Source organism: Leptidea sinapis, chromosome 37 (assembly GCF_905404315.1).
Source record: "Leptidea sinapis chromosome 37, ilLepSina1.1, whole genome shotgun sequence".
Taxonomy (NCBI): Eukaryota; Metazoa; Arthropoda; class Insecta; order Lepidoptera; family Pieridae; genus Leptidea; species Leptidea sinapis.
The window spans coordinates 7,831,609-7,854,222 of NC_066301.1; the positions used below are offsets into that span (position 1 = coordinate 7,831,609).

General features: G+C 36.0%; 1 protein-coding gene across 2 annotated transcripts in view; it reads left to right on the top strand.

The window, feature by feature from the left end:
• LOC126975767 (uncharacterized) overlaps positions 1–21,520 on the top strand; it is a 32,320-nt gene extending 10,800 nt beyond the window's left edge. Inside the window, exons 2-5 of one of the 2 annotated variants that reach the window (XM_050823801.1) lie at positions 3,611–3,677; positions 11,820–11,965; positions 15,225–15,735; positions 19,946–21,520. In XM_050823801.1, coding sequence (XP_050679758.1) covers positions 3,611–3,677; positions 11,820–11,965; positions 15,225–15,735; positions 19,946–20,164 — 943 coding nt within the window. In that variant the 3' untranslated portion in view covers positions 20,165–21,520. The remainder of the gene's footprint in view (positions 1–3,610; positions 3,678–11,819; positions 11,966–15,224; positions 15,736–19,945) is intronic. The other variant, XM_050823802.1, reaches the window with a different exon arrangement.
• Positions 21,521–22,614: the final 1,094 nt, after the last annotated feature.

A 22,614-nucleotide genomic window follows, 5' to 3' on the forward strand; every position in this document is an offset into this window, starting at 1 on the left:
TCAGCTGGTTATAATTGATACGCCTTTATTCATATATTCATTTATTTGCTATTAAATAGGGTGGTACAAATTTGGTCTTACAATAGCTTAAAGTATCTCCTATTTAGCCATTACCAAAAGTATGCAAACTTGGTCTTGGGCAAAATTTTTATGACAATATAAATTAATTTATTTTATATAACACAAAATTATAATTTTATATAATACAAAAAAAATATTAAAGTCAAGATAAGAATAATCCACTTACAATGCAATGTCAAAATCCTTTACTCTTTGTGGTCAAAAAACTCTTCTATTGAATAAAATGTGTTTTGAAGAAGCCAACTATGTAAGGATACTTTATTAAATCTTGAAAAAGGTAACAACTTAATTGAATCAGGGATCTTATTGAAAATTTTCATGCCCATCCAGAAGCAAATTTTCTGAAATAAAGTGCTATGTGGAACGACTCTAGTCACTAACCTATCAGATTTCCTAAGTATTCTGGTATTGTGGGTCATATGCATTTGCTGTAGGTATAGCACACTGTGATTTTCTTTTACAAATTTTGCCATAAATGTATAGATCGGGCAGTGTCAATAATTTCAGTGACTTGAAAAAGGGCTTGCATGAAACGTCAGGCTGAATACCACAGATTGATCTGATGCACTTTTTCTGTGCAATAAATTGCCCAGATTTTTGAAAAACCCAAAAAGCGGCACTAGAATTGCATACACGAGACACACAGACAAGATGTTAAGTCTCATTAGTGATTTCACTAGCTACGGCGCCCTTCAGACCGAAACACAGTAATGTTTACACATTGTTTACAAATTGCAGCTTACAAAGTAACAATATGTATTCAAAGTAAAATGTAAATCAATCTCTTAATTTAGCAATGATATCGACACCAATTTGCATGTCTCAAATTTATTACAGTTCACTTTACGACGAACTATAAAATTAACGACGAGGAAAATCGGCATTACCTTTGAAATGCTTGGATCTTTTTTATTTCATCGTAAATTCTTATTTTGAGCAATGTATAGCTATAGGTTTGTCTTTGCGTTCTGTATACAAAGGGCTCTAAGACCACGTTCAGATGACAAGCGCTCAACGCGCGTTTTGATAACGCGCGCTTACATCTACATACATTTTATTCAGGCCGTACACATTCTAACCGTTCCGTTCAGTTGATCGCCGCTTTTGACGCGGATAGACGTATTTTGGAAGGAAATTATTTGTAATAGAGCACCGTGATCAAGCTTCTATTGAAGGCTTTCAATATCATGATTATGATCGCAGCAATCTAGTGTGCCAAATAATTTAGCAAATAATTTTTATACTACAGCAATGGGGTCTTCATCGCCAGTAACACACCCTCCATCGCCATTAACACACACTCCATCGCCAGCACCAACTAATGTCAGCAATGAATCGGAGGAGAAACTAAAACAGAGCGGCCTGCATTTAACGCCTGACAAACGTTTACCATGTGAACACTATACAAAAATTCAACGCGCATTCAACGAGCGTTGAGCACTTGTCATCTGAACGTGGCCTAAAGACAATAATCACTTTCATTTCATTTTTTATTTTGTTTTCATAAGGTACGTTTGACTGACATAGCTACAGTGACTTTTAGTCGACAAAATTTTTGAGGATATAAAAATTTAAAACCAAACAATTTGTCATTTTCTTAAAGCTGGAGTTAGGCTGCATTTAGTTCTCGACCGATGGTGAGCGCTGACGTCGTCTGATAAATGTTTGTATTTTTTTATAAATATATACATTTTCTTTATTTAAATTGTACTTAGAACTAAAATAATTTTGGCCGTCTAAAACATTAAAATCTATGTATGTGCGTCGGTCAAGCGTAGCTATATCAATGACAACATATGAGCGCATATAGTCCAGTGCAGATGAGTTGCTACGCGCGTGCAGCTACGTCGAGCTGACGAGAATCGTCGGTTGAACTCGTCGGTACGCTGACGCGGGATGGCGATATAATATAATTGGGTTGAGTGGGACGCTAACCGCACAATCGACCGTTCACGCTTGCGTAAAATAATAATCAAAAATCGTGTTCTGGCAATTTCGTAGGTCTGAGAATCGGACATCATCATTTTTCATCTCCCTAAATGTTAAGGGTGGTCCACGCGAATTTTTTTTTAATTATTTTTGATATTTTTTTTAAAATTGGTTTTATTATGAGTCAGCATTAAAAAATACATACAACTTCAAATTTTCACCCATCTACGATCAACAGTTACTTTTGTATCGCGATTTTAATATCGGCAATACAGCGTTTGCTGGGTCAGCTAGTTTAATATAAATAATTGGGTGAACATGATATCTTCTCCGTCTTTTATTCCGTACTCGTTTGCGTAAAAAGTACGCACATACTAAAGAGGTTTAAAATGGATTAATTTTTCTTCGCAATTGTACACGCGCAATCAAGTTTGCTGTCAGCTGAACAATAAGTTTAACATGGCCGTCGATCGAGCACTAAATCCACCCTTAGTGATCAACCGACCGAGAGGTGGGTCGAGCGCGTACCCATACGCGCTGACAATGTTGCGTTTATTGCTCAGCTGACAGCAAACTTGATTGGATGTGTATTATCGCCGTAGCGCGTCAGCGGACCGACGTACGCCGGAACGAAAAGACTCGACGTAGCTGTACTCGCGTAGGCAATTTATCAACGCTGAAGCTTATAACAGACCGACAATAAAATCAACATAATTAAGGTGCGAATTGAATTTTTTGCAGCTTAATTGCGGCTTCCTAGCCTTGTAAGTCATGAAATATATGTATTTAGAATGATTTGTATAACAATGAGGCTGTAAATGTAGATTAAAAAATGTTCCACTGACATTCTTTTCACTTCTTTTCACTGAGCTCAACCGTTTTTTTTTTTTAAATATAAAAAGGGTTAAGCAAGAAGCTCATGTGATGGAAAATTGTGATGCAGCCCATGGACATCCGTAACACCAGGGAACAAGCAATGCGTTATTGGCCTTTAAGTTCAAAGGTCCCTAAATTGTATCGGGAAAGCTGCAGCTGATAATTGATTCCACAAATTGGATACGAGGAAATAAGTTTCACGCGAAACGTAGGGATTCTACAAGAATGCCAGACATCAACATGATGTGGGTGGAATTTCGCATTTGACGTAATGTCCGGTGGTGGAAGATTTTTCCATGCGGTGGTAAATGATAAAATGTATATTTTTTTGATGGAAATAACGGACTAGACGAGCAGCTGATATTCCCTACCCATTACAATCGAGTGCCGCTCAGGATTCTTGAAAAATCCAAAAAGTCCTAGCGGCACTTTGAGACAAGATATTAAGGCTCATTAGCCCAGTGATTTCACTACCTACGGCGCCCTTCAAACTGAAACACAATAATTTTTATACATTACTGGTCCATGGAAGCAATAGGCGCCGTTGTGGTACCCACAATCTAGCCGGCATCCTGTGTAAAGGAGCCTCCCACTGGTGTAATTTTATATATTCCAAAGTGTGAAAGATGTTCTTGTTCTTGCACGCTTCATTTGTGTATACGCTAGTGTATTGTAATTATATGATTTGTACAAATATTAACAGGGATTCTATTTATGATTTCAGGTTTCCAACAATGTTTCTACGCACGCTTTTCTTAATATCGGTACTGCAATCAGCGCAATATGTCTTGGTGAGATACTTAATTACGTAGTCATAAACTCTACTTAAATTTTTTTATAAGAAAAAGTGACAAAACGGGGAAGACGTTCACGCATAAGAAAGTAATACGCCCTGAAACGATGGAACGCCAATTACAATGAAGATTCACTGGGATTCTTGATTGAACCCAATATTCTGAGCAGCATTCCGTTGACGCCCGTCACCGAAAGATGTTTAGTATCACTAGCCCAGTAATTTCAATAGCTACGGCGCCCTTCATACTGAAACACAATAATCTTCTTCTTATCGAGTCGACACGAATCAGTCACCTCAAATACGGGCAGCCCAAAATGCCATAACCGTGATAGCTCGGTCGGTAGCCTCGTGTAGCTCGTCGTTCGTGCTGGTTATCGGGGACCGCAGATGCACCCCGTATCATGTCCAGAGATGAAACCCACCTCGCTAAGATTGTCCTAGATTTCCCCACTCCTGCTCTGAGGCAGTTGAGCGACTTCCAGATAGGCCAGCTGAGGTTGTATCTTTCAGGTACTTAGCCGTGACTTCCACATACCAAATCGTGTACTTTTAGCGGACTGGTTGAGGGGCTACACTGAGTGTAAGAAGCTATCTCTGGAGCGTAGCCAAGGGCGGGCCGGTTTATGATTAACACAATAATGCTAATAAATAAACAGCATAGGGCGCCATTGTGGTTCGAACTTCAATCAATCCTGCGCAAAGGAGCCAGCCACTGATAACTGTATTACGTATCCAAACTTACATTAATGCTTAAATATAACAATTATTCAAACAAAACAAATCTTAAAACTATTTTTACAATACTATAATTTCATTAAATTAAAACTTTCGTTACGCGGAAGTTTACTTGGAATACTGGCAGCATTTCCGCGTTGGATAGCTAGGCTGAGAGGTTGACCGAAATAGCTCCCAGCGCTTGGGTTTCCAGTAGCCTTATTGAGTCATGTATATAGTTCTTTCTATATTCTCCACGGGCCAAGTGTCTCGACGACTAAGCGGCTCACGTAAGACGACGTTTGCTGTCTTTGGCAGACGAAGCAGTTGCCCAAGCATCAAATGAAGTAACTTGGACAAGAGAAGGAGCCAGAGTGTCGACGCAAGTTGTGTTCAACACCAGCGCCCTTACCCGAGCTCAAGCTACGAGAGTATTTCTTTTAGGACGCTTTCCGTGGCGGTGATTAATACCATTTGACTGTAAAATATTTGGTAAATTGAGAGCGGAATGCTTAAAGTTATAGATGATTCAGGATTCTAACCTGCGCTTTTTGTGTACATTTGGTGTTCTTAAACTCAACGACCGAACTGAAAACATAAAAATTAGTTTCCTTGCGCAATGTGTTCAAGACGATACTGTATCTTCAAAAAATGTATCTTCTTTCTTAAGAGGCCTAAAACACAAATGAATTAATTTAGTGATCACCTATTGTCAGTACGCTTACTTATCCAATAAATTCAAAATATTGTATCAAATTATTTATTGAACACCAAAAACTATCACCCCTTCGTATATTCATGCCACAGACCCGAGGAAACGCGCGCAAGGAACTCATAGTTTCTTATTTTTTTTTAATAAAATAGCGTTATCTACAGTAAAATTTACAATTTATACTAACCCGTCGGCGATCGCTCCATTCTCAATCTATGGAATCATTAAGAAGCCATTTATGTTATAGTTACCTTTACCACATAAACGTTTTTATCCTTTTACGTAAAAAAAAATGTTTGTAAATCTTGGCGTATGTAAATCCCAATTTCTATATGTATAATGAAAATGGTCTTTGTTTGAGGCTCTTTCAAGCCTAAACCACGTATCGTAGAATAAAACAACCACCATTCGATCCGAAATTCTTCCTAGATGGTTTATGGCTACTTATTTTTTTATTGTATTTGTAATAAGATGAATAAAATTTAATTTATTTCCTTTTAAAATTCGCCCAGCGAAGCAGGCGGGAACGGCTAGTCTATATATATGGCGCAGGGATATGATAAAAACAGTGATTTGGTCAAATCTCGGAAGGTGTTAAAATAAAAACACAATTTTATCATTTCTCTAAGCAAATCAAGTGATTTAGTTAGTTGACAAAAAGTATTTTCTTTAGACTTTAGACATAATTTGAATTTAGTATCATGTCGCAGGTGGAGGGGGTGAGAGTGGGACGTAGGGAGATGTTCTCTGTCCCCTGGCTCACTCCCCCACTCCCATGAAAAGAAAAAAAAAACCCAACCTCAAATTAGATAAAAGTTTCTCTAAAGGCCAAGGAGAAGCAACGCTTTGCGGGGCCCATATTATTAAAAAAAAACCCCTAATTCCACCTAACCTGCCCGGGTCGGGGTATGACTCAAGTCCGAAGCTCGCTTCACTCGCTTTTAAATCCAAAGTTTTTTTATTTGCGTCACTCATTGCAATTTCACCAACCTGGCATTTGATCAAATCACTAGATTTGTTTAGAGAAATGATAAAATCATGTTGTTCTTATATAATGAAAATGGTCATTGTTTGAGGCTCTTTCAACCCTAAACCACTGATCGTATCGACGTGAAACTACCACCATTCGATGCGAAATTTATTCTACATGGCTTATGGCTACTTATTTTTCGAATTCCAATGTTCCTTCCTTTTAAAATTCGCCCAGTAAAGTCGGCGGGTTCGGCTAGTAATTTTATATTAGAAAAGTGACTTAAGATGTATGAATCATAAAGGTTTAGCATCAACCGAGAGGGAAGCGAATCCCAAGGTAATAGTTATGACCTTTTCATTAATAAAATCCTTAAGATATTTCTTACTACAAAATTGTTTTGTTGCCTAAGCTATTATATATCTAGTCTCTGCTATAGTAGATCGCTTTTCCGAGAAACTAAGTTGGATGATTGATTTGGCAGTGTATAGACGAAACTCGAAGTTCGTAATAATTTATTCATTTGGGTTAAAACTGACACTCGTGAATATTAATGTCTAGATTTTATCATTTCAATATAATAATATTTAAATCAATAAACGTCCACAGTATGAGGTCGTTACAAGATGTTCATATAAATAAACCAGACAATGTTTTGTATGTATGTACATAGGCACATAAGAGGATGTACTAGAAACTGTCATAACCATAATGTTAACATCAGGAACAAACATAAACTTATAATGCCTACTACTCTGCAAAGTCAAGTTAGTACCGTCTTTTGTGGGTCGTTGTATATGCTTTTACAACAAAATCCTAGATAATGGTCAATACAAATGTATTACGAAATTCAAAAGAATTGTTAAAAAAAAATGTGAAACATCGACATTATTTTGTAAAAGTAATATGCAGAAAAGAACATATTGTGATAGGAACTAAATATGTCATAATGATAAAATAAAATATTATGATTTTTTTCCAGATAACGATGACTATTTATTGAATAAACATTTATTTTCATTAAATACAAAAATTTACGAATTTATTTCAAATCGTGATTACTTAATTCGTTTAATCAGTGACTTCGGTAATAGTTATATTCGATGTTGCCTCTGAGGACGGTATTACTGTGACAAGGCGACGCGTCGCCACGGCACGCCAGAAATCGGTTTTACGTGCGGCTATAGATGTTTCACATCAAATACTTTTGTGTGGTAAAGGTTACTATAACATAAATGACTTTCTTAATGATACCACTGAATGAGAATAGAGCGACTGCCCACAGGCTATTTTATAATAAATTTTAATGTACGCTGAGGTTGTTGCGCCCGTTCCTCTCAGGTATGAGGCAAACCTTTTGGAATGGGTGGTAGGTTTTGACATTCAATAAGTGATTTTATATACCATTTTGAATAAAAATATTTGAATTAGTAACCGTGAGCACTACCATTATTTCGTTAGTCAAATATAGCGAAATAACTATTATAAATAATATTACAAATTAAATAATACCAGCTTCATTATTTCAGTATAAGGTCCCACTGGTTTTTTATATAATATTATTTGATTTTCTGTAACACAATAACATTAGATACTATGAAAAGTCACCCTCAGTAAAAGCCACATGTATCAATAACACAAGCAGTTTGTAAACAGTACAAAAATGTCACAAAACATTCGTAAACAATGAGCTGACGTCGAGTTTATTTACTCGCACGGTAGAGCACCCGATTTTTCTTACTTTTGGCTTTCCATATATATGTAATGAAAATGGTCTTTGTTTGAGGCTTAATCATCACGCCTAAACCACTGATCATATCGCCGTTAAAAGTTCATTTATAATGTTGTTTTAAAATTTTAATTATTTTATAATATGTGTTATTAAAAGTAATATTGTCTTTCCTTTTGAATAAAATAGGTGCGTATACTGTACAAATAAGGCATAGAAATGGTACTTTCAATAACTCAGCTGTTACATAAAAGCCAGTATATTTATTATTTAATGTTTAAAATTTTCTAATTTATGCGTAATGAAAAGCCGTGAAAAACAAGGTCTCAGTATTTTCGTGATGGTAGTAGGTACCTTATCCACATCCAGATTTTGTTTCGTAACGAAACTCTAAATAATTTCTTAGTGTTGTTTTATTTATGATTCTAAAGTTTAATATGCTAGTTTCAAACTGATACTAATTATCAAATACCAAAACTCTTACATATGATTACATACAAGTATAAAACTTGTGTCAAATACTAAGAAATAAGAATAATACTAAGATACATGAGAACTAATACTTATAAATACAATATAATTAGCACCTATAAAGTAAAGTGAAAATAATTAAAATAAACAAAACTAATTTTACTAACGGTAGAACTAAAATATTACGTATATACGCAAATTATATTCCTGTCTAGTAACATAGCAATTTCCGAAGTTTATTCCTAAACTCAGAGAACTTTTTAAAAATGTCTTTACCTCGATCAACTTTCGGAAGGCTATTGTATGTGCGAACAATTCTATTAAGAGTGTCAAAGTGACCTTGGTTAGACTTCGCAGTATTTGTTATAAATGTACCGTGTCTGTTGATTCTCGGGAGTCTCAAGGGAGCGGATACATTAATTAGCGAGAGAAAATCGGGGCAGTCATTTCCACTGTTGATAATTTTATATAAAAATAGAATCAATTTATAATAATAATAGAAACTCCTTTGCGTCCTATCAGACGATGGCAACCCGTGCTATGTGTTTCTGGCCTAGGACATGGCCTGGTCAGTGCTATTATGCGTGTATCATGAGGGCTTAGGACGGATGCTATAGATCTAACTCCGAAAGGCTAGCACCCTCAAACAATGTTCGCCTTTACGTCTTTTTTGATTTTCCAAATCAAAATCGATTATGACCCTCTTTCACTTATCCATATGTATACTACATACTGGTTCTTAAATGCAACTTGCATTTGAGAACACATTTGTAGTGAAATATTGGCTACTAGAACTATGTTTGCCACTGCAATGCTTTGAGTGGAATACACACTTTAGTAGACGCAGGCATCCATTGAATCCACCATCATTTGGTGTGGTCGCACCATCTTCTTAGTCCATTCCTCAATAGAGCCTCCATACCGTATGTTCACGGCGAAGAACTCCAGCTTTATTTACACCGTCTTGCCAATTGATAAGTTAGATATAATAAATTGTTAACGAAAACATACATGGTGAAGGCGTATAACTCAAACCATAACTGGAAGGCGTAGAAAAAGTTTTGTAGTAACGCAACCGGCGCTCTAACTGGCTTGTGTAACCTCTCAGTACAACTACCAACAAAATGGGGGCGCACAATGGCGTTAAAATATTCATGAACATTTTCACTTTCAAACTGTATTGTATCGATCTAGCAACATTCAGATTTGCAACTAGTTTCTCTTTTGTTCCCGTTTTCATGAAACCTCTCAGGAAACTTGCCAAAGCACTGAAACTGTTGCACTTTACAAATCTAGTGTGCTTCCAAGTTAAAGTTTGTATTGATTTTCTAATAGTAATCTTAAGCCTTGAATCAATGCAAGAGCTACAGGCCGATTTAGTTTTTTATTTTATATGATCACACTTATTTCTCTATGTCGATATATAATATCTTTATGTGTTCTTAAATTAGTAACGGTCTTACAAATAAACTTGGTATAAAGTTATAACTGTTGATAAACAAAGAATATGCAAAATGTTTACAATATCGTTGACAGCACTGTCATTACAATGATAATTCTGAAGTTTTCGGAATGACAAGCTGCTCTGGAAATAAACGCGGGAAACGTTATACGTCCGAACAAACCATTCGTAAGCAAAATACCTATTTGTAAACATTTTACAAGATCTTAGTTTATGCTTGGTTATAACTTTATGCCAATTTTATTTATACGGCCGTTAGGGGTTAATAATAATTGCCGTTTAGGACAGAAAAATTCAAACATTTTTTATTGTATGGTAAATTATAATTTTTAATCAAAATATTAGCCTTTACTATGACATAGCCATTACTGCAACCCCTCGGGAAGGTCATTTATGCTCTTGTGGTAGAATTTATTTAAAAGAAAAAACGTAGTCGGTTAGAGTCAGGTCTGGTTAGTACAGTGGATATCGGTTGGTTTCTAAATCCGAGTTCTAAAGATTTAAAACAGTTTCTTGAGCCGTGTAGGTCTTATGTTGTCAAAGGGCTGTCTCAGAGAGTTTTATATGTTACATTTCGCTTTTGAGGCATTGCGGCGTTTGACTTGGAGTTAGACATTGCGATGTTTTTTGTGAATATACGGGACGAGACGAGCAGGATGTTCAGCTGATGGTTATTGATACGCCCTGCCCATTACAGTGCAGTGCCGCTCAGGATTCTTGAAAAGCCTAAAAATTCTGGGTGGCACTACAATTGCGCTCGTGACCTTGAGACATAAGATGTTAAGTCTCATATGGCCAGTAATTTCACTAGTTACCGCGCCCTTCAGACCGAAACACAGTAATGTTTACACATTACTGCTTCACGGCAGAAATAGACGCCGTTGTTTGGAGAGTGCGTGGGCAGCCTTAAAATGGGTGCCCCATGTTCTAACTGACACATAGAGTAAGAAATGTCACATGAAATGAACAGTTGATGCTATACGATAATCCAAAATGAGCATAACCAGTCACCAGTGGGAGGTTCCTTTGCACTGGATGCCAGCTAGATTATGGGTACCACAACGGCGCCTATTTCTGCCGTGAAGCAGTAATGTGTAAGCGTTACTGTGTTTCGGTCTGCAGGGCGCCGTAGCTAGTAAAATTACTGGGCAAATGAGACTTAACATCTAATGTCTCAAGGTGACGAGCGCAGTTGAAGTGCCGCTCAGAATTTTTATTGTTTTTCAAAAATCCTGAGCGGCATTGCATTTTAATAGGCAGGGCGTATCAACTACCATCTGCTGAACGTCCTACTCATCTCGACACTTATTTTCATAAAAAAAACATCTTATGTCTCAATGTTACGAGTGCAATTACGATGCTGCTGATGATTTTGGGTTCAATCAACAATTCTGAACGGCACTGCATTGCAGTGGACACAGCGTATAACTTACCCTAACGTCTCGTTCGTATTGTCACTATTTCTCATATAGAAAATTTATGAATTAAGGAATTTCGAGTTAGCAAGTCTTTTGTGGGGCGATGTATATGCTTTTACAACAAGATCCCAGAAAATGTTCAAAACAAAAGTATTACGATAATCAAAAGAATTGTTAAAAAACGTTTGTGTGATAAAGGCAGCATAAATTACTTTCTTAATGATTACACAATTTGGGAATGGAGCGACCGCCCTCAGGCTAATAAGTAATAATTTTAATTGTACAATATTACTTTGTAAACATCTATTTGATGAAAAAAAGCCCGCTGAGTTTGTTGCGCCCATTCTTCTCAGGTCTGAGGCATTCATTTTGAAATGGGAGTGGGTACTTTAGCATAAATTACTTTCTTAATGATTCCACAGATTGGGAATGGAGCGATCGCCCTCAGGTTATTAAGTAATAAGTTTAATTGTACATTATTACTTTGTAAACATCTTTTTGATGCAAAAAAAAGCTCGCTGAGTTTGTTGCGCCCATTCTTCTCAAGTCTGAGGCATTCTTTTTGAAATGGGTGATAGTTTTTTACTTTCAATAAGTGACATCCTATTTGGAATAAAAATATTTGAATTTGTTACACTTTGTATATTAATTAACTTTTCAGGTACAGTCCGCTAAGCAAAAGGTGGAACTATCGGAGTCCTACCTGCCAGTCGCAATGCAGATAATCGCTCACCTCACCGACCAGATGGCGTTTGAGGTGAAGGATGATGTCTCCTCACCGCCAGCCGCTACCACCGCCAGGCCTCTGTATGTGTCCAACGACTACTTTAGCAGCTTTTCGCCAGCGCCTTCTGGATGGGCTATGAGATATGGTATCCTTAGGTGATGGTTCTTTGCTTTTTACTATCGCATCTTCTTACTTAGCTAATAGCTTTATGCATAACTCTTAAGCTTAATATTAAAGTAACTGTAGTTAGTAATGCATTAATTCTTAAAGTTCCTATGCTATCATCTTCGTTCGGCTAGTTCATAGACGTGAGATTGCTGATCTTACGTACCTGGTCAATATCGCTTCAGGTGCATTTAAATCTCCTATCCTTATAGAAAAAATTATACTCAAAATATGCATTCCAATCCCGGTTTAATGTGAGTAATTTTTTTTTGTATTCTTACGTAAAAAATCGTATTTAATAATTTAGTAATGAATGTTGTCATATTTATCATTCAACCATTCTAACTTATGTTTATTGCGTATGTTTATACAATCTTATTAATTAATCTAATTCTAGTAATAATTATTGTAATTTTTGGAATCAGTGTGCTCCGGCCCCCCGCTCCCCGCTCTCTCCTCTCACTTCCTCACGTCGCGCATGCGACTCAAGCACACCTCACCTATAACTATGTAGGTCGTTGTCAGAAAGATAAAGATACCAGTGGGAGGCTCCTTTGCACAGGATGCCGGCTAGATAATGGGTACCATAACGGTGCCTATTTCTGCCGTGAAGCAGTAATGTGTAAACATTATTGTGTTTCAGTCAGCAGCAGCTTATGTCACAAGGTGACATTCGCAGGTGTAGTGCCACTCAGAATTTTTAGGTTTTTAAAGAATCCTGAGCGGCACTGCAATGGGCAGGGCATATCAATCACCTGAACATCCTCCTCGTCTCGTCCCTTATTATCATGAAAAAAAAATTAAAAGTATCAGTTTTACCGTTGAGTCTCACCTCCTGTTCGATCCTCGCCCGATTCGAAGCTTTATAAGTTCTACAACGAATGTATGGGCAGCGGTGATCACTTCCCCTCAAGTTACGCGTTTGCTCCTTTGTCTTTTGCTCTATTTTGCCATATAATAAAAACTTTTTGCTGGCTAAATACTGCTATAATCTTTACTTACTTTTCATCTATCTGCAAGTGTCTTGACGAAAGACTCCAAGCATTTTTTCCGAGAGTAGGAAAATACATTTACGTATTGAAAACTCCGACACGGAGCCCATATGTTGGGCTCGGATGTAAACACCCTCCACTGAATAAATCCTCCTCTGTGCTGATAGCCCTAAAGGCTTGTAAAGCGAAGCCGGGCTGGGGCCTTGGAGGTTGAAAATGTAGCTCACAGGCGCGGGGCGTCTTGGAAGGAGGCTCAAACCTCGGACCGCCTGCTCACTAAGCTGGATGGAGAGAAAAACAACCAAAATCAGTTGCAGTTATTTCCCTCTTCTTTTAAATCTTGTTGTATCACCGTTAGAGCTGTACTTCTCTCTCACACGCGATCTTTGTCTATTTCCTAGTATGTTGTAACTCTATTGTCTTGCCAATATTTATGTTCTTCTTTTCGGTCGACAGCAATGGTAATGGAAACAATTAATCTGATTCTCCGATTTCTGTGGTTAGCATGTGTGACTAGGCCCTCGTGGAAAATGCTTAAAATAAGGCTTAACAGGGGCGTTTATAAGGTTGGACTTGCATGTGTTTAAAGTTCAGACTATGCTTGTATACGAAATGCGGCAGGCACCATCAAAATACAGGTAATTCCCACTCTAACGCAGTACAGTGGTTCCACGTCATAAGAAAACGCGTTATCGTGGTAAATCCTTATAACGTGTTTACGACCTCGTAATTCGTAACAATAATAAGAATAATTATCAATAATCTACAATAATAAGAATATATTAATTATAATTAATCACAATTTGTCATAAGTATTTCCAATCATTTGCCTAGTTTTACTATTCTATTAAAGTTTTTAATACACAACTATAATAAGATAATTTAATTTTGTAAATAACACAATTGACACACGTGCAAAGTTACACGAAGCTAATTATGAACTGTACAAATCATTATAAATTTCACAGTACAGAACATAATATGTACGTGGGAAATCTGCGTTATGAGAATATACCTGGGATGGTTTAGTTCAACTCATTACTGTTTTATCTTAGGAGAAGATGGCAACTGTAATAAATCTTAAGAATTCTGTACATTATGAAGGGTGATCACAGATGACTTCTCCACCTTGATTTCGTCATATTTCTTTATTTCGTCGTCGTTATTTCATCATTTAATAAATTGAGTATATGTCGCAGGTATATTGTCAAAGCCGTTATAATATTATAATTTCATTAGTGATATTGTAACGGCTTGGTTTCAGTGACATTATAATGTCACGGGTACACGATAGTGATATATTATAATAAATCTAGATATATTACAATTGAAGTTAGCTGGATTGATACATTTTTTTAAGACGCAATTTGCAAAATAATATTAGTAAACATTGGAGTGTGAAATAAATTTTCCATCTGAAATTATTGTTGAAATTGATTACACTAATGCATAACTAAAAAATAATGACTATACAATAAATACAAGAAACAGAACAATCAGAGACGGCTTCATAAATTAACGGCCAGTTCAACTGTCAAAATACATAGACATTGCCTTACAAGATCACTATATTATACCCGTGACATTACAATGTCACTAAAACCAGGCCGTTAAATTGTAAGATATGAAGTCGATTGACAATCTACCGTTAAATTATTGAGCAAAGCGAAGTGAAGCGAAGCGAAGCTTAGCGGAGCTCCACCGGGTGACTCCAATTGATTTCAGTCTTAAATTGTTTCTCGGCCATTTCTGGACCGATTTAAAAAAAATTTGAACTCATAGACAGCTTTCGAAATTTTCTAGATTATTGTGAATTTTGAATTTCGACTTGATTCAATTATTATAATAAAAAACAAACATGATTTGCAAATTATTCGAAATTAGCACGCACTATTTATATTTATTAAAAAATTGAGCCTATTGATTAAATTACAATAAGTTTTTATTGTAACACTGCTATCCTTTGATCATTTTTGAATGTTCATGATCTATAAGCATCAGTATTTGTACACAGACTTAGATTACCTCGCTTCGCTCAAATATACAACACAGCGAAGCTGTTCGACGAGCGACTGCCGACTACGGCATCCTAGTAATATCACTAGTGAAATTGTAATATCACGACATTGACAATATAACTGAGACATATTTAATCATCGTTTGTATCGCTTTGCTATTTCAGAGATATAACAACCCAGTTCCATAAGCCAGGTCTCTACGCTCCCCCATATCCACCTAAACCTTCTGATAGAATCGTCGCCAACCAAGGCTCATTCGTTCTCCTCCCCGTTGAGCACAACTCCCAATACACGCTGATAGAACCTCAAGAGAAGAAAACAGATGAGCCGTTATTGGAAGCACATAACGATGAAGTGAAGCCAATACTAGAACCTGCACCAAATGATCCTCATCTGTTACCACCTTTCGACCATGACTTAAAGGTATCCAGTCGCTCTGGTGATGATGATGTTAATGAAGAGAATCTGCAGTATCTGTCCCAAAATGTCCGAGATATGATTAAGATGGCACAGAATCCTGATGACGACAGACTCATTGATGTGTGGGATGGGTTGAGAGCAAATCCTGCTGAGCCTTCATCGAAGGGCAAGTTGTCATCGTCCAATTTAAGGCTTTTACTGCTATACGACCTATTGAGCAGGGACGCCAAGAAACAAAGGCTGTCAGACTACACGGTAAGTTTTGAATTTATTATTTATTAGGTCAACCAGCGATTTTACATGATTAATTTGATTCGTCTCCTTCACCTCAAATATGTGCGAGGTGAACGGTGGCCGGTAGTTGGATGCAATTACTAACTATGACAGTAATCACGACCATCATGTTCACGAAGCATCTTTACACAAACATTGTATTGTATAGTATTGCTGTCATCTCTGGTCTGGCGCACCCCAGTATCAGCTCGATCCATTTGACTGCGTGCAACGCAGAGCAGCTCGAATTGTCTGGGACCCAGTGCTCTTTGAACGGCTGGATCACTTGGCGTTGCGTAGAGACGTCGCTTCATTGTGTGTCTTCTACCGAATTTATCACGGGGAGTGTTCCGAAGAGCTGTTTAACCTGATTCCTGCCGCCGAATTCCACCTTCGCACGACACGCCACAAGTTAGGATATCATCCTCACCATCTGGATGTGTGGCGGTCCTCCACAGTGCGGTTTTCAAGGAGCTTTCTTCCACGTACTACAAAGCTGTGGAATGAGCTTCCTTGTGCGGTGTTTCAGGGACGATACGACATGAGTACCTCCAAAAAACGCGCGTACACCTTCCTTAAAGGCCGGCAACGCTCCTGTGATTCCTCTGGTGTTGCAAGAGATTGTGGACGGCGGTGATCACTTAACAACAGGTGATCCTTACGCTCGTTTGTCCTCCTATTCCATAAAAAAAAATGTAGTGTCGATTCAAATGCGCTTAGTTTAAGCTATTTACATTACATGCACAGGGTATGCAAAATCATTTAAAGGTATACAATAATAATAATAATATAATAATATTGACACACTCTTACACAAATTATCTTGCCCCAAACTAGGCATAGCCTGTACTATGGGTACAAGACAACAATATATTTAATACAATATACTTACTTAAACATATATAAATACATATTAACATCCATGACTCGGAAACAAACATCCATATTTATCATATAAATGATTGCACCTACCGGGATTCGAACCCGGCACCTCTAGCTTAGTAGTCAGGGACACTAACCATTCGGCTATATGGGTCATCAATACATGCTTATTTTGCTTATTAATACTTTTTAAATATAAAATAGAGTTAATATTATAATATTAGTTGAATTCAAGTTGAACATATTACAATGTTTTGAATTTTTTAATATTGATTACAAAACTTTTTATCATAATCATTTGTCAGTAATACTTAATATGTAGGTATCAATTCCTACTCTGTGGTAATACTTTGGAAGTGAACATACGAACATCAAAAACTAAATCTATAGACTTAATAGAGCCTCTATTTTTTTAATTCCTTTTCTAATAAGTCAATACTTTTTTGCGTATATATAGTAGGTAAATAGCAATAGAAATGGAGTATTCATACTGAAATAAATATGTTAAAAACGGGCTTTGCAGAGAAGAGTGGGAGACATGGGATCTATATATATATATAACGAAAATGGCCTTTGTTTGAGGCTCTTTCATACCTTAACCACTGATCGTATCGACATAAAACCACTAGCATTCGATGCGAAATTTATCCTAGATGTGGCTACATATTTTTTTTTATTGTATTTGTAATAAGATGAATAAAGTTTAATTTATTTCCTATTAAATTCGCCCAGTGAAGCGGGCGGGAACGGCTAGTATTACTAATTAATAACATAAAATGTATGTTCAAAAACAGTCACAAGGAGAATGCTATAATATATATATATATGACTAGCTGACCCGGCAGACTTCGTACTGCCTCAATCGATAAATAAATGACCTTAACTTTTTTATAAAATAAACTTAAAACAATGAAAAGCAATCATTTTTTTAAGTATTACCCGTGTTTTAAGGATCTTTATTTTTTACCTCCTCAGAAAGTTAGAAAGATATAAAAATTCTAATTAGTTATTCATTTTAAACTATTATTTTTATTTGATTTCTGAACACGTCGGAGGAAAATCAAAATTGTTATTTTTATATAAAAACGGGGATATTCATGTATATGGACTTCCACAAATAATTCAAGACTAAAATTAGCCAAATCGGTCAAGCTGTTCTCGAGTTTTAGCGAGACTTATGAACAGCAATTCATTTTTATATATATAGATAAAATTCTCTATAAATTTCTGAAGCATAAATGGATATTAGTCATAAATTAGATAGATTTTCAACGATTTGTGACGATCTATAAGCATCAAATAAGATTTGGCGAATCTTATCAAATATAATAATATTTGCAAAGTTTCTATAACCCACGAAATTCTACGTTATTTAGTTTGTAAATTACGACCTATTCACAACCGCAAATATTAAATTCATTTATTGGATTGTTTTCTTACTAACTTTCGGGTTTTACTTATATTTGAGAGAAGTTTCGTGAGGTCAAGGTACGTTTTATAAGATTTCTTATTACTCAATGTATACAAAATTCCGAGAAGAAAACTTGTTAACGAAATTTTCTTTTAAATGAATACTATTTGTTATTAACGTCTTAAAGTTTCTAGGTCAATTGCTCTGCGTAAAATTCATTTGAAGCTGACCTAATTACAAACGATCGAGAAGATTAAAAAATAATTAATAAGTAATTAATGGTATGAGAATTTTCGTGATATTAATTCTTCTTTCTAACCACGGGACATCATAATATCAGATATTATGGCAATGCCTAAGACTTATTTTAAGGATTGGTTTTCGCTCCAACTAGATACCGCGGGCGTAGTCGCAAATGGCGGCAACTAATACTACGCACAAGTGGGCGTACTCGAGCCGGTCTCGAACAATTAGACGTTGACGTGCCACATGTTCTGTTAAAATTTGCTAATAATTGAAACTTAAATGCGGGTTGCCCATTAAAACTTTGTAAAAACAATGATACAAGTAATAAGAAAGACACTGGGATCACATATCATCAGTAAGTATATTGTATTTTATTAATTTCAATGTAAAATAACACGAAGCGTATATTACAAAATTTTAAAGATGCCATTGAGTGTCAAGATACCACGCACACAAGCATCAGCTAATAGTTGCCGAAATAAAAAACTCATAGTAAAATAAAGTAGGTAGTGCGGTATCTAGTTGGAGCGTAGCAGAGACCAATCCTTAATCTAAGGCATAGTTTCTCAACCTTATTTTGCTCACCGCCCACTTTGAGAATATGTTTTTTTCTAGAGTATTTTCGTGTATTTTTTTGCCTTTTTAGACTATATTTTTTTATCTACCCACGCCCCATCTGCGCCATCTCAATGCCCCCTAATTTTCTCTGGGTCTTCTACTGACCCCCCGAAAGTCTCAAACGCCCACAAGGAGGCCCACGTTGAGAACCTATGATCTAAGGCCTAAGCATTAATATTGTATAATTTAGAATAACTTTTATCTATATTATATGGCGCAGATTTGTATGCGCATTTCCTCTTCAACATAATGGCAAGTAATTTTACAAAACAGCTCAGTTATGAAAAACACATCAACATAAGAACTTATATTTTAGTACTGAACGCTAATACATTATCGTTTTGCATATTATCTTCAATAAAACACGTTTATGTAATTGTAATTATTAGTTTTAATTAGACGAGAAATCATTATGTGGCTCGCCAGATGATAAGCGATCACCAATGCCAGTACCCACAGACTCATTCCAACATAAGAGGACTTTGTAGATCATTAAAAGGCATAAAAGGCATTTATTTTCTCAAAATTGATTCCTTTAGAATTCTTTTTGATGTCATTTCTAATATACTAGATACTACTACGGCTGTGGAAACAAATGGCGCTCTGAGAGAGAAGAACTTTTTTTGCACTCTTTTTAATCAAATATACAATATTGTAATGTAATTGCTTTTGCTATAAAATAATCATAATCTAGTCCCAGGCTGTCGGATCACTTTGATATTTACACGTGGAGTAGTAGGATTTACGACAGATCCAATTTTACTAAAACATTTGAATTTATTTATAGATAATGCTTGAACAGTGGCTGGGACTTTATTATAAAAGTGTATACATTTACCCTTAAAGCTATTATGTATCTTATGAAGCTTACAATAATTAGTTTCAAGCAATCCCTTATTTCTAGTGTTATAATAATTTCATGTCTACCCGACAAGATCGAATTCGAAGATCTTTTGACAGTTTGGTTGTATGTAAAAATAATTTCCTGAGGAGTTCTCAGAATTGGGTTTAATATCGTTCAATAACTTCTTGCAGGGATTTTCTCCTAACGTCATGAAAGACTTGGTGGACTCTTCAAGCGGCGGTGCCCGGGAGCAGCTCAAGATGGCACTGGCGAAGATGGTGGAGAGAAATGACTGCACCCATGACTATGCGAACAATAGAGCCAAGGAGATGGTGACCGAACTAGGACAGGATGAGTCCAAACTGTCTTCCGAGCTCAGATACTTGCAGCCTCTCGTCTATAAGTATTAGATTAAATCAATGACATTCTATACACACAGAATTATGGAATATGCCACAAACGACACCATAATAAGCCTCTACTGCTATATCTATACATTGCCGCATTTACTCCAGCTGCTTAAAACATTCTTGGTCAATAAGGAGCAGTGTAAGGCATTTATTGAGATCAGTTTTGATTCGGACAGTGAAAGTTGATGCTCGACTTAGGTGAAAAGGGTGCTTACATTGTCTTTAATTAAGCACACTTTTGCCGTTTCCTTATATGTGTATAGAATGTCATTGGATTAAATAGATGTATGTAGATTTACTTAGAATACTTCGGATGAGGGCAGCGCAGGACCGATCGTCGTGGAAATCTTTGGGGGAGGCCTTTGTCCAGCTGTGGACGTCTTACGGTGGATGATGATGATGAAGATGATGTAGATTTACACAACGATGGTGACTCCTTGCCCTTTATTTAGCTCGATGATAGAAAATAATTTAAACAATACATTTTATAGATGGAACTACTCTAAAGTAATCTTAGGGTTGTAACTGTTGTATTCAGAAATGACTGACTCAGTTTATTTTTTATTTTAACCATTTTAATATGTCAGGTTTTAAAAGGTGTCACCTTGTGGTGGCAACGTTTTGTCTTGTGTGTATTTAATTACGCAAAATTTTGGAGTATTTTAAATAATGAGATTTATTTATTTCCGATTTCATTTGGTAATAACCGCGGTATCGTAAATTTCGCTTAGTACTGCAACTTACTATTAATCCCTTTGTTATCCACTTAATGCTGTTATATCTCAACTAAATTTTTATAACTGGAAAGCATAGCTTATAGAAAAGACAAAAAGTGACATAAATTTTTTTAATTGCTAGATTTAAATTACGTTCCTGAAATATGTAAAAAAATGATAAATTTTAGGGAATATTTTTTTAATTTGAATCCTCACTGTAGTCTCTTTTGTATATTAACCCCTTAATAGCATTTTTTATTCGATTTTCGTTTTGTTTTTATTTTGAAACTAATAAATTGTGCTGTGTCATGGTCTGAGAGGTGTAAAGGTAGCAATTGCGCTGTTACTCTATTGTCGGCTGAGTGTTATTTATATTGTATCATTTAAGAGGTTTAATCGAATTTACAGGTTCAAAGGTTTCTTAAGTTTATTCAAAGAAATGCTTTGAAATAAAATGTTTTCCATGTTCAAAATAAATTTTATATTTTCATCATTTTTAAACTGTGCGTTAAAAATGTTTAATTCATATGCTAGGAGATATATTTGCGCTCGAGATAATTTACACAAAAACGCCATTAATTTAATAAGTCAATAATCATAAGAAATAGTTTGTAAACATAATAAATCATTTATAAATTAAGCTAGTTTTATTTCATCGCAAATGACTCATCTTTTGGTGCCTATTGCAAGATTGTTGCAAAGAAGTTTTCTTTATGAAAATACGGAACGAGACGAGCAGGACGTTCAGCTGATAGTAATTGATGCAATGCAGTGCCGCCCAGGATTCTTGAGAGACCCAACAATTTTGAGTGCCACTACAACTGCGCTCGTCACCTAGAGACTTATGGTGTTAAGTCTCATATAAGCAGTAATTTCACTAACTACGGCGTCCTTCATATCGAAATACAGTAATGCTTACACATTACTGTTTCGCGACAGAAGTTATCGCCGTTGTGGTATCCATAATCTAACCGGCATCCTGTGCAAAGGAGCCTCCAACTGGTAAAAATAAGCTATAAGTGACTGATATTGTTAAATATAATTCGAGTTTCAAAAGTGAGTGACACAAAAGATAAACAAGGGAATGAAGAAAATGATCATTTGACACTACCGCTTAAAAAGGCATTTATTTTCTCAAAATTGATTCCTTTAGAATTCTTTTTGATGTCATTTCTTATACTTCTAGATACTACTACCGCTTCGGAAACAAATGGCGCTCTGAGAGAGAAGAAGCGGCGCAAGAAACTCTCCCAGCATCCTTTTTTTTGCGCTCTTTTCAATAAAAATATACAATATTGTACAGTCATTTCTATCGCTATAAAATAATCACAATCTAGTCCCAGGCTGTCCGATCATTTTGATATTCAGCAGTGAAGTAATAGGATTTACGACAGAGCCATTTTTTTATAAAACATTTAAATTTATTTATAGATAATGCCTGAACAGTGGCTGGGACTTTATTGTAGAAGTGTATACATTTACCCTTAAAGCTATTATGTATCTTATGAAGCCTACTAGAATTACTTACAAGCAATCCCTTATTTCTATTTTTTATTAATTAATTATTATTTCATATAACAAAACTTATTAAATAATAATAATCTAAATTATTGTGATTACTTGTTACCTACACTGTGTTGAGTAGTTAATATGCCAACGACAATAGTACTAGTACAATGAAAGTGGACAAGTTACCAGTGGGAGGCTCCTTTGGACTTTTTTCCACAAGATGCC